Source organism: Hippoglossus hippoglossus, chromosome 3 (genome assembly GCF_009819705.1).
Source record: "Hippoglossus hippoglossus isolate fHipHip1 chromosome 3, fHipHip1.pri, whole genome shotgun sequence".
Classification (NCBI taxonomy): Eukaryota; Metazoa; Chordata; class Actinopteri; order Pleuronectiformes; family Pleuronectidae; genus Hippoglossus; species Hippoglossus hippoglossus.
In genome coordinates this window covers 23781842-23795187 of record NC_047153.1, presented here as the reverse complement: position 1 = coordinate 23795187, position 13346 = coordinate 23781842, and the positions used below count along the sequence as shown (strand labels likewise).

Here is a 13346-nt window from a genome sequence, read left to right as displayed (position 1 = left end):
TAGCCTGTAGTCATGCCGAGGCATCTTAGTGAAATGCTGCCCCCATGTGATGGCTGCAGGGAACAACAGTTACTGTGTCGCTGGGTCTCCTGGCGAGTGGAGTTGTACCTGAAAGAGCCTCCTCCGGGGTCGTTGAGCTTGTTTTTCTGATTCCCAGAGATCTGAACGGCCAAGCCCATGGGACTTTTCCCCGCTTGGTTGACGACTCCCTTCCCCATTGTGCCTGATAAGAACAGATACAAAAAACAAAAAATAAAACACTAAGCAAAACAGGAAGGGAGTAATGTTATCATTGAAATGTCCCTTTCTATCAGTGTCAAATATCCTCCTGTCTAACGACTACCTTCGACCATCTCTGTCTTCCTCGCAGGCGTAGATTGAGGGGGGGGAGAGGGGGAAGCGGTACTGTCGCTCTCCCCAGGTTGGTGCGGAGAGCGTCGCTCTGTCAATATCACTGCGCTTCACCGGCTCTCCTTACACTCCTAAACCGCATCCTGCTCCGAGACACGTTTTCCAGAGAGGCACAAGGACTGCCAGAGTGAATTTAAACTTGATTTTAACAGGCATGTTCCTCGCCAAGAGGCAAAGAAAAGTATTTTTAGAACTATCCCCGCATTCCAATTTATGGGCATAAAACAACCTACAGATTCTTCACTGCAGGCAATCTTGGGGATGGGGGGAAGATCAAATTTGTATGCACCTCCGATCACACACACACATGCACACAAGCGTGCACACACATCCACAAACAGGTGCAAACATATTACACACACACACACAGACACACACACCACCTGAGAGCACACAGCTCTCTTAGGGGAGTGTTACGCCCGGTTGGTGTTGGGGGCGATATTTGTGGGCTTCTGTGGGATGAGTGTTTGTGAATCAGTGTGAGTAAGCAGCAGCACAAATGTTTGAGAAGGCTTTATAACCAGACAGAGAAAAAAACACCTGTTCTCTCTGTGGCTCCTGCCTGTTTACACATCTTACAGCCGACTGAGAGGACATTTAGAGCTGTGCTAACAGTTATCTTCTGTTTAACCTTTATCGCTGGCTTTTTATTTAACCAGAACATCAAGCCGAGTTGGAAAACATTGAAAAACCTGACTGGGAATGCAGCCTCAATGAGAAGTGTAAAAGAAAATGGGCAGGCCAGAAAACCAAAGAGAAGTGTGAGTCAGAGGACTGAAGCTCAAACTTTCCAAAAACATGTACAGACGTCTTTGTTTGGTCTTTTTTGTCTTTGACCGAACGCATTACGTTTTTTGTACAATAGGAAAAAAACGAACGCCGAAAACAAAAATGGCAAATAGTGTACGTGTGAGTGACTTCGGGAGATTCAATCAAAAGTGTCTGGAAAGGGCCTGCAGATGTCCTACCTTGTGCTCTGACAGACTGTGTGATCACCACAGGCATCCGCACCTGGCCACCGACAGCGCCCGCTGTCTTGATTCCCTGAGGAAGCGAGGAAATAAATAAATAAATAAATAAACAGAAAACAGAGATTATGTACTTTGCTATAGCTTTTCAAAGGATGAAACAGTTGGAAAATGAGAGCGGAGATTAGAAAGAATGAAATTGCGCGCCTGCTCGACAACTGCTCCATTTTTCTTCACACAATCTTCAAGGGAAATTGTTCAAGGAGAACCTAACTATTGAGCCCACTTAGAGATCCAAGGACACGCTGGTCAAGAGCCACTTGAGTTTTAACAGTGTGCATATTTTTATTCTACTGTAACATAGGATAGATGGGAGAAGTAGATGCAGAATGAATCAGGGATGATGAATTCGACACTGGCGATCTCTGCACACTGTACTCAGAATGAGATCAATTTAATTGCAATAGGAGGATGGATGTCTGTCACTGCGTGTGACCTACATTTGTGTGCATTTCCAGATAAGACAAAGGCAATAAGAAATCAAGACCGCAGTGGAAAAGTAGTTTAGTTGAAGAAGAAGAAGTAGAAGAAGGAGCAGAGGGGGGTGAAGGGGCCGGGCTGGGCTATTAGAGTCACTTCCTTCCTTGGTAGCAGCTACAGGCCGGGCCTCGGGCTCAGCCATCCATTCCTACCAGTTTGCTACTTGCTGCATATTTTTCAGCCTTGTTTTCCATTCCCTGACACATGCTATATTACTGTTCAAGCCACTGAAAAAAAAGACAGAGGCCATTTTTCCCAGAGATCCACTTCAGGGGCCTGTGAGAATGGAAAGGAGAGGGGGGGGGGGGGGACACATTCAGCACAGGCAGAGATAGCTAGCACCTGTGGCCAGCCGGCGACACAGTTAACAGAGGGGGGGAAAAAAACGTTTTGGGAATCAGGGGGTAAATGAGAAAAAAAGTGAAACCCACTGCTTGTAACATTTTCCTGCTTTTAAACATTAATCAGAAGAGTGAAATTAAATGCAAGGTGTTTTCTTAAGTACAGCAAACATGTTTTGAATGATTGAAAACATTCGTTACACACTGGTGAGACTGTGCGAGTGTGCGTGATGTTCCAAAAGAACGCTGCTTTTTTAATGAAACTCAGAAAGTATTTGGTCTAAAAAGAGCACGTTCATTCTGAGTAAAGCAGTGTTGGCTCGTGCGGTAAAGTCATTACTCCGATTTCCCACAAAACCCAGGGTGAGAGAAGAGAAGCTTCTGCCACTCAGTGACCCTGCCTATTGAAAGTAATCAAGTATATATGTACAAGTATGTATTGTGTATACATCAAGATTTATGAAACAAACATGTTGGCACAAATATGTGTAAATGCTGTAACATTTAACTGATGTATTTTAACTATTCGGTTGTATCTGTTTATATTCTGCTTTGTGTGGATAACGTTACCTGCACCAAGAAGGTTGTGTTTTTCTCTGTGTTTGTTTTTTTCTTTGTTTGTCTGTCTGTTATTCAGCAGGATTACATAACAACTACTGGACCGATTGGCACAAAACTTGGTGGAAGGATGTGGTGTGAGTTAGAGAGGAAGCCAATCAATTTTGGTGCAGAGACAGATCAGGGGACGGATCTTCAACATCACGAGATGGAACATTCTAATTATATTTTTCAGAAAATAATTCATGGATCTTGGTGAAGAAAATCTGATTTTGAAGAGACTAATATTTGTTATGTTGTCCGTCTTTAAATGCAGTTTATGGACCAAGCATCTGAAGCAGTCTGTGAAAATTCATGAATTAAAATTGAAACATTTAAATGTATCTAAATAGTATGGAATTCATGTATTATAAATGTTAATAAAAATGTCGATAAAATATATTTTTGTTCAGATAATCAAAGCAAACTAGTTTAAATCAACTTGTTTTATTGTACAGAATTAGGAGTAGGCTATAGATGTGTCGGACAAGAGGCAGATGTCGTGTTAAAGATAAACAAACTGAAACATTTTGTTTATCTCCTGTTGGGTAGAGGTACGTACTCCGCTGAGTTACACTCTACTTTTGTTTTTGTTTCGTTTCGTTTTTGTGTGTAAAGCAATTAATGACTTTTGTTCTTGCTATAAAAATATAATTGTAACCTCTTCATATACAAATAACTGTAATTATGTAATTAAATTTGTACATTTATACACATTGTTACATTGAAGAATGCACGGCTGTGTAGTGGTGTGGCCTAGTTATTACACACCATTCATTCACTGTTGTATCATCAAGTCCATTCATCCCATGTATCATTTAGCCTGAGGACGTTTAACATCCAGTTTCGTGATAACATATATTAAGTCTTTGACCCGAACGTTGTACTAAATGAAGACATGTGCTAATGTCTATTCTTCCTAATAGAATTTTTAAAATGAAAATGTATATTTTCAAATTACAGTTTTATTAGATTTTCAACTTTTTACTGTGTTTGACAACGTAGTCTTACGACAGACTAAAATGAACTGCAGTTACCTTAAATTCATGGTGTCTCATACACCAGTGGGTATAATATATTAAAAATCCCAATGCAACAGTGGAAAGTGTAATTACAGCAGAAGCTTCAATAATATAACTCAACATTTTCTTTACTTCTGCTACTGTGGTAAGAGCAGATTTTTTTGCCTAATTCAACTAGATGTCTGGTTTCAAACTGTTGATGTGCCAGGGGCGATCATTTACTAATGTTTTGTGTGATAGCTTATGTTGGTGTTGTATTCACGTGTGTGTGTGCGTGTGTGTGTGTGCGTGTGTGTGTGTGTGTGTGTGTGTGTGTGTGTGTGTGTGTGTGTGTGTGTGTGTGTGTGTGTGTGTGAGTGTGTGCGTGAGACAGAAAGAGAGAGAGATGGAGTTAGAGAGAGTGAGAGAGACCCGAGGCATGTTCTGGACATAGACTGCGGCCGCCACATTGCTTTAAAATTGACCCGGGGCTGACCTAGTTACCTCGCTTCACCCTTTAACAGTTAACAGATAGAGGGAGGGAGGGAGATGAGATGAGAGCGTGTGCGGGGGTAGATACAGTGGGAGAAACTGTTGGAAAGAGATGGAGAGAGAGCAGAGGAGCGGGGGAAAGGAGAGAAAAGGGGGAGAGCAAGGGGAAGAAAAAAGGCTAGAAAGGAAAAATTGAGTGAGAAAGAAAAATAGAGAGGGGGAGATGTAAGGAGGCGCAAAACTGAGAGAACGACAGAGAGAACATGTAAAAGAAGAGACAACCCTCTAGCTCGCCCACCCCTCTGCCTCCACCAGACCACAGTCTGACCTCACTTGACCCACGCCTGTGCAGTGTGTGTGTGGTCACATGCACAAGCACACACACACACACACACACACACACACACACACACCCATGGTCATGTGACCCAGCTGTGAGCTGAGGGAGGCTGCTGAGTGTCTAGTGCTGAACCCTGCAGGTCATCTATCTTTACTTCAGCTGTATGTCCACACTGATGCTAGTTTACAACCTATATGTGATCACAGGTACTATGTGATCTTGCATGTCAAGAATATGAAGGGCAGATGACATGGAATTCAATTAGTGTCTTTTTAAAGTAGAGGATATGGATTTTAAACCCTGAAACAATGTGTGTGGAAGTATTTTAAATGTTCTAGCTGGAAGCATTGGAGCATCAACCAAGACAGCAACTACATTTCCATTACAAGAAGTTTTTCTTCACTTTTGTTTTGTAAAAGAACATATATATATCAAATTAGAAAAGTTAAGTAACATGCTTTATAGATATTTATAATAAAGTTGAAGGTAAACTTTGAATATCAAGACTCAATTACATGTCTCTGTCATAAGGGTTTGATAACAGCGTGTGAACTTTGTATTTACGATGTCATTTGTATTAATCATACTTAGCCATAGTCTACATGTAGTGTAGTGTGGTGTGGTGTGGTTTAGTGTAGTGTAGCATAGTGTAGTGTGGTGTGGTGTGGTGTGGTGTGGTGTGGTGTGGTGTAGTTTAGCATAGTGTAGTGCGGTGTAGTGTGGTGTAGTTTAGTGTAGTGTAGTGTAGTGCGGTGTAGTGTGGTGTAGTTTAGTGTAGTGTAGTGTAGTGTGGTGTGGTGTGGTGTGGTGTAGTGTAGCGTGGTGTGGTGTGGTGTGGTGTGGTGTGGTGTGGTGTAGTTTAGCATAGTGTAATGCGGTGTAGTGTAGTGTAGTGTAGTGTAGTGTAGTGTAGTGTGGTGTGGTGCAGTGTAGTGTGGTGTGGTGCAGTGTAGTGTGGTCTGGTGTAGTGTAGTGTGGTGTACTGTAGCATAGTGTAGTGTGGTGTAGTTTAGTGTGGTGTGGTGTGGTGTTGTGTGATGTAGTGTAGTGTCGTGCAGAGACAGTACAGTTCCTCGTTCAGATACTTTTAATCAGCTGTCAAAGTATGAGCAAGAGGAAATATTTATCATCAAAGTGTTTGACCACCATCTGTTCTGATCAGTGGAGATGTCCCACGCCAGTAGCACAGGACACTGAGCATCTCCAAGGAGTGAACATCTCCAAGGTTTGTCTGTGTCTCATTAAAGTCTTTTTGTTTCTGAAGACGAACCATGAGTCTATGTGGAATCTGCGTTTTCCTCCTGTGTCTGCATGGAGATCTGTCCAGGTTGAATTCTTAATAATCTCAATTAGATGACTGCACATGTTTTTAAGTCCTAAGTGTCCCCTAAAGCTTTTTTTCCTTTTTGGGGGGTAAACTAAGTGAGTTTCCTCAGAGAGTCTGTGAGCTGGGTGTGACTCGAACTCCCTGTTGGCTGTGTGACTCCCAGCCATGGCACAGTGACACTCTCAAGCCGGATAATTCAGCCTTGTGTAAGAAACGTCACGCACACACACACACACACACACCACCCCTCCCCACAGTTCTGCATCCATCACATTCTAGCACTTCTTCATGAATGTAGGAATATAGTAAGTAAATATCTGTCACATATTTTACCTGCCCAGTTTAGCTCGAACTCGCTTCATCCTCACCTTACATACACATCTCTGTGTAAATAACAACTATCTAATGAAAGTAAAGTAAATGCGACATATCTAGAGATTTACATCTGTATTATATTTTTTTTAAACAGCACTGGTTCTGGAATAAAAAAATATTTAAAGTAAGTTTAAATACAAACTGTAAATACAATTTGTGTAGTAACTGAGTCTGCAGTTCCAGCTGGTGGCTCCATACATACCATGGCAGCTGCATGTCCGAGGGTCCCGGCGGGCAGCGCGCTGGCACCCGTGGTGGTGCTGACGCTGTTGGGGTGGCGTATGCGGACAGCTGGCCCACTCACAATGGCAGGAGGGACCCCGCAGGGTGCTGGTTTGACTCCCTGCTGCAAGGGCTGGGTCAGGGACTGCTGACTACTCAGCAAAGACAGCCTCAAGGCCGGGAGGCTCTTCTGTTGACAGGCAGATAGAGGCCAGAGTTTATAGTCACAGAGCCAAATAGATATGCATGAGAAAATACCAAATACACAGCTGCAAAAACAAATAGTGCTGTGGTCACTGGCTTAATAATGTCATCACAAAAGCATGGCTGCACACGGCTGAAGAAACACCTGCTGAGACATGTGACGATACCTGTTCCAATTTTTACAAAGTGATCATCCAATTTTAGTAAAAAAAAACTTGTTTGATTTTATCTCAGGATAAGCATGTGTATTAACATACATGTCCCACAGCTGACCTGATGAGAGGCTGTTGCTTCATATATTTCAGACAGATTTTTTGACGTAAGCGACCTAACATTGCATGACAACATGTGTTTGTGGTCGAGTTGGGCGGTCGGGCGCCTTGATGTGACACTCATCACAGTTTGCTGAAGAAACCTGCTGGCTAGTGACAGAGACTGCTGGGGGGGGCACTGTCACACACAGAAGTCAGAAGTCGCACCAGAGGGGTGTGTGTGTGTGTGTGTGTGTGTGTGTGTGTGTGTGTGTGTGTGTGTGTGTGTGTGTGTGTGTGTGTGTGTGTGTGTGTGTGTGTGTGTATCATTCTGCTGTCAGGCCTTGCCATCACTGGCTCTGGTGCCAGGGACAGGACGACTTTAGGGCACCGGTAAATAACTTGAGAGGAGCCTAAGCAGCCAGGATAGGCTATGATGATTTCAGGGGGAACGTTCCGGAGCAGTTCAGGAAACAATTTCAGGGGTCAATGTGGAAAGTAGCTCAGGGTAGGGTTGGGCAATTAACCGAAAATTTATCGAAACCCACGTTTATGCATTTTAATAAATTAATCGTTGATTAATCGTAATCGGGGTAAAATTTTGAAATAATCGTGATATTGATTTGAAGTCATATCGTCCAGCCCTATCTTATGGGTTTAGTAATCAGACAATAGGGCCTTGATTCAGACGATATAAGGCAGGCGTAGGTTATATTGTTAGGTAGGGTGTTTTGGGAGAAGACTAGCCATAACATTCTGTCAGCTTAGGAAGCAGTCTCATATTTGATACAGAGGGAAGTTTAAAAAGAAGATTTCCAACAGGAACCCCACCTTTAGAAATGGCACCAGGTACGGCTGCGGAGACGACTTGAGCTCTGTCTGCAGCCGGCTGGTGAATTCTTCTGGTTCAATCTTAGCGTCCTGTCAGGTGAAGAAGGGTAAAGCGTAAACACCACTTTACAAAAGAGGCCAGAAAGTTAAGTGAAGTAAACCATGGTGAGCTAAACACAGAAAGATGAAATCCCATCACCGGAGGCGATGATCAGCAAGTCAACTCTCATCCTGGCACCAGTCATCAATAATAACTCTGTGATGAAAATTCATGACACAAAAAGGGAGAGTTTTGGAGAGAGTTGCATGCTGCCATCTAGAGGTTTAAAAAATTTAGTGCAATACACTATTAGAGGGACAAATTAGACTTACTTGTGGGAATATTTCAAAGTGCATAAAAAGCTAAGAATAAGAAGAAACACGTCATTCAGATGATCCAGAAATGTTGTCCTATAAAAACATGTCAAGACTATGACAGTTTTTCTCAAACTTTTTCACAAACAATAGCACAACTCCATTCTGTCAACAGGTATCTGAACAGTGTTTGTTTGTTTGTGTGTTGGTTTGTGAAGCTCACCAGCAGGTCCTGAACCAGAGACTTGACGTTCTTGGAAGTCTCAGGGGACGGAGAGTTGTGAGACGCCAGTTTGATTAGTGTGGCCAGGAAATTCTTACACTTCTTTACGTTCTCTTGCATTTCCTGTCAGAAAACAAAAAGAAAATGATCTACCTTCCATCCAAACATTTTTGTAAAGTGGCTTGACAACTTCCTCGGTGAGATGCTACAGTATTTATTATGTAAACGAAGGATTATATTTTGCGCTGATGTAGGAATTAGAGTGGCTTGTATTAGTCTTGTATTTGCTTAAGTAATACTTAACAGTATTACTATCAGTGCATAGTTATCACTTGTCATTCTGCGCTGTGATCTTTGTAGCCTAATGAGACATGGCACCTGTCCATTCAAACAGCCGGTGGCATCAAACTGTAGCCCCTATGAGATTTCTTGTTTTGTCTGTATGTCTGTCTGCATTATACCTGTATCTATAGCTGTAACTATGGCTGTATCTCTACGTCCCTAAATCTGTGCTTTTATGCTTGCGTCTGTATGTCCATCGGTTGCTAAGCACGTGAATGTATGAACACGTGAATGTATGAATGTGTGGGCATGTGAGAGACTCTTTGTCCATGTCCAGCTGTGTGCGGCGGTGAGGCTGTGGATCCAGGGCTGAGCTTATGACACAAACAGCTTGCTGGCAGCTGTGACAGTGCCCGTGCCCTTGAGGGTGAAGCGTGGGCGGTCGGGGGAGAGAGAACGGACCTGGGACACGATAGAAGCTCCGGGGGGCGCTGCGATGCCCGTCTGCGGAGGCTGCACTGGCTGAGAGGCAGCCTGGGCCGGGGCCTGGGGGGCCATAACCACGGGGGTCTGCTGCGGAGCCGTCACAGCAATGGCCGGTGCCACGGGGCCCTTCTGCAAGAGCAAAGAAGAGACAGGGAGATAAACAGGACGTGACGCCTCGCTCGCAGCAAGGCCACAGAGAACAGGAGGCAGGCGCCACAGCGCTCCTGTCACATCTGGTGTCCTGACTTCAGTGGACATCGCTTAACAGACAAGGAGGAGGAAGGGGAGGTGGTGACAAGCTGGAGGCTGAGAAAGACAGGAGGCCATCAAAGCTTTTACTGAATAATCATATTACCTGACGAGGGAAACTTCCACCTAACTATGGAGGTTTGACACCAGTGATTCTAAACATTAGCTACATATTGTCTATTTTTATCATAATAATATTCTAGGGAATGAATGACAAGAAAATATCTCACATCCAAACTATAAATTTTGCTCTAGAGAAGAGGTGCCAACAGCAGTCTCTCACTCTGAAGCCCTCATGACCTCTTACCAAATCTCCCAGGGCCTGTTCACACTATTCATAAAATACATCTTACGTGACCGATCATGAAGTGGACAGTTCTAAATACAGGTGTGAGCGCACCCACAACGCACAGAGGATACATCAAGCCACATATGGATGGAGGGCATGAGGCAGCATGTACGTCCACAGTGCTGTGTTGTGTGGTTCCAAATATATATATATATATATATATATATATATATATATATATATATATATATATATATATATATATATATATATATGCAGACGGGCATATATATATATATCTATATATATATATCTGCACTGAACGGCTGCCTGGCTAGTGTGTGTAAAGCGCTTCAAGACTGAAGCCCGGAGAAGGTACCAAACACCCACAATAATCCTCTTCAAAATGTACACAGTATAGCAGATGTTTTCTGTATAGCAATGATCACTGCTTCCCCACCCATACAAATACAAGCAGGGATATTAAATCTGTGGAGCAACTCAACTGTTCCTCAATGAAATCTGGATACATATTGTCTTGATAGGAAATACTGGATCTGACCATGAGCCTGCAGAGCTTTAGTTCAAGTTCAAGTTAAAATATCATTAACAGCAGTGTCAGTGTACCTGGACATGATTTTCTGATGTATAGTCAGCAGCTCTACTTGTTTTCAACGGGCAGGAATCAGGATTTTTATTATGCCCTTTTTTCTCTGCAAGTTACTGAACATCAATGTCTTTAATTACACTCCAGTATGAAACAGTATGTAACTTCGGCCGCGCAGGATCTCTCAACCAAAACGATAACGAAAGACTTAATTTTATGACTTTATGAAGCAGTGAGGGATCATGGGAGTTGTTGTCTCCACCATTTCTTGTCCCATAATCTTCTTGGGTCGTTTGGATCCGTTGCGTTTGCACTTTACTGGGACAGCTTTGGCAACAGAATGTGAAGCAAATGGCAAATCGTGATCCATTACAAACAGTGAAATGACAAACAGCCGACTGCCTAAGTGGTTCACTGGTGTGTTTTACCTTCGTCATACATTTGCTATGTAAGTTAGAGCAGAGACGGGCAAAGCCATGAGTAAAGTGAATAAGACACAATTAAAAGTCAACGAATATGGAACGTCCTATAATCTTTAAAAAAGTTGGGGATTTCTCTGGGTTTGAACATTGTTGAAAACAAGTCAACAAAATATATAACATACGTCCAGTTGTTTTTAGACATTTTAATGAAGAATCGTTTTATATTATATCTTTTAACTGTTCACTATTTTATCTTTAAAATCAGATAATATATTTAAAAAGGTGGTGAGATGTGACATTCAAGAATTTTAAGTCGGAACAGCTTTGTATTCACATTGAGGTCCTATTTAATCTGCTGACACAACAAAAAGACTGAGGGTGTCATTTTAGTGGCACCCAGTTTGGTGTCGGAGACAGAAGACAGAAATAATTGGCATGTAAAGGAACATTTTCTCACTGGGCGGAGCGCAGGACAAGAGGAGGAAGAAGAGGAAGAGGAGGAGGTCTGTAAGGCAGGGCTGGAGGGAGTGGGAGAGGGAGATGGTGCCATCTTGGTCACGGTCACAGGACACTGCCTGGCGGTCTGAGAGGTCACAGGAGACTGCAGGAAAGAGAGAGAGCAACCGAGAGAGAGAGGAAGAAGGCACAGTAAAACAGAGAGCAAAAAGCCATCAAAGAAAGTGGGTAAGCAAGGGAGAATGGGGGTGGGGGGGGGGGGGACACAGGATGTCCAAGGATACAAAGAATGAAAAACAGCAAAGGTGAGACCATGTCTGTTTCAGAGTTGAGCAGAGAAAAGACTATATAGGACAGTGGGAGTGAGAGAGCAGGAAGGAAAGGAGGAGAAGCGTGCCTTGAAGAGAGATGAGGAAAGGTCATGACAGCAGGAAAGAAGACAGGATGTGGCAGCATGTTGGTGATGTTGAAGACTGACACAGAAACATGGCGTGTGGTTTAGTAGCAGTGGGTCATGGTGGCTGTGCTGGAGTCTGATGGGAGGCAGAGTGAGGTCACAATCATGATTTTACTGAGGGTGAAGCCCTGTCACTTATTTTCCTATTACTGCAAAGTGTAAAATGTGATTAGCTGGAAGACAAAGGGGGAAAAATCACTGTGAATTATTTGACTTCTGGCCACATCCAACCGGTAGGTTTTACCATATAAGAAATTAGGTTATATGGCTCAGTGGTGGAACTGGCCACTTCTGTACTGGCTAAAAAGTGCGGCCAACTCTGGGAGTCACTTGATTGATAAAATGCCACTTTTCAAATCGTGATTTTGCATGATTTAACCTGTGAGTATGATCTTATATATATTATCTAATGTGTCAACTGACCAGCTATTAAATGGACTGATTGTTACTCCACTGACTCCTGAGGGCAACACATTCACGACTGTAGGGTTGTGACATTGTTTTAATTTTACTGCCTCTAATCATGTTATTCAAGGTCTCAAGCTTTTTCTATAAAATTCTGTAGAGACAAAGGATGATTAGTTTGTACAGGTTAAATAAAGTTTATGTTTCTGAGTAAGCCATTTTCTAGTCTGCATTTTTATTGAAACATCATAATACAATTAAATAAGCATAATAAATAGTCTGAAAAGACTCACTTCTATCCAGACATACGGTATGCACTGTATGTATTTATACACGTATTATTCCTGATACTGCCTGACTGGAGCAAAGAGAAGTATTGTAAAATGAGGCCCATCGATTACAGTAAATTACAAGGTCGAACACTATTTATTGTAGACTAGTTGAACCATTAGAAGGTGATAAAGTCCCTAATTTAGCACTTTATTGAACATAAATATATAGTTATTGTGTGCATATCAGGACAGGCCACCACTGCACATTCTTATCCAGCAATATTTGACATTTTATCAAGGAGAATCCCCTACCTAATAATAATAATCATAATAATCATAATAATAATGTCTTCTATAGCACTAATCTAAACAAGGTTACAAAGTGCTTTACAAAACACATCGTAATAATAAAACAGAAAAAAACAAGGCAAAGCAAAAATAAGAAAGTTATAACCTGATGTATGAATAACACATAATAATAACCACTGGTGTGAATCTGAAAACCATCTGTCATGTGGTTTGATAAAACAGGTTCAGGCTGTCACCTCACAGAACAACACATTAACACATATGGCAGAGACATTTAGTACAAACACATCGTGCATGAGAAAGAATAAATCACTGTAACTGTGCAAGTAATTGGACAGATAGTTTTCTGTATTGTATTCCTAACACTTTACTCCACAAGTGGGAGCTTTCAATGTTGATATTCATCTATAATCTGAGGATATTTACACCAGTATTTTCGGCCCATTATTATCAAATAATTCCTGGACAGATGTGATTTATCTAATTTGCAGTTCATGCACAACTTGACAAGGTGTCTAATGTCCTGTAACATAGTAATAATGCAAAGTAGTACTGTAGTAGTATTGTTCATCGATCAGTTCAGAGCATAGTGTGGAAATACTGGTTCTCAGATATTAGGTGTAATCTGTGCACAA

At 42.2% G+C, this 13346-nt stretch overlaps 1 protein-coding gene across 1 annotated transcript in view; it reads right to left on the bottom strand.

Moving 5' to 3' along the window:
* Positions 1 to 13346, bottom strand: part of LOC117757233 (transcription initiation factor TFIID subunit 4-like) — a 90594-nt gene that overhangs the window by 66323 nt on the left and 10925 nt on the right. Inside the window, 7 exon segments of the mRNA XM_034578183.1 lie at positions 109 to 223; positions 1380 to 1455; positions 6595 to 6804; positions 7901 to 7990; positions 8478 to 8600; positions 9222 to 9374; positions 11270 to 11413. Coding sequence (XP_034434074.1) covers positions 109 to 223; positions 1380 to 1455; positions 6595 to 6804; positions 7901 to 7990; positions 8478 to 8600; positions 9222 to 9374; positions 11270 to 11413 — 911 coding nt within the window.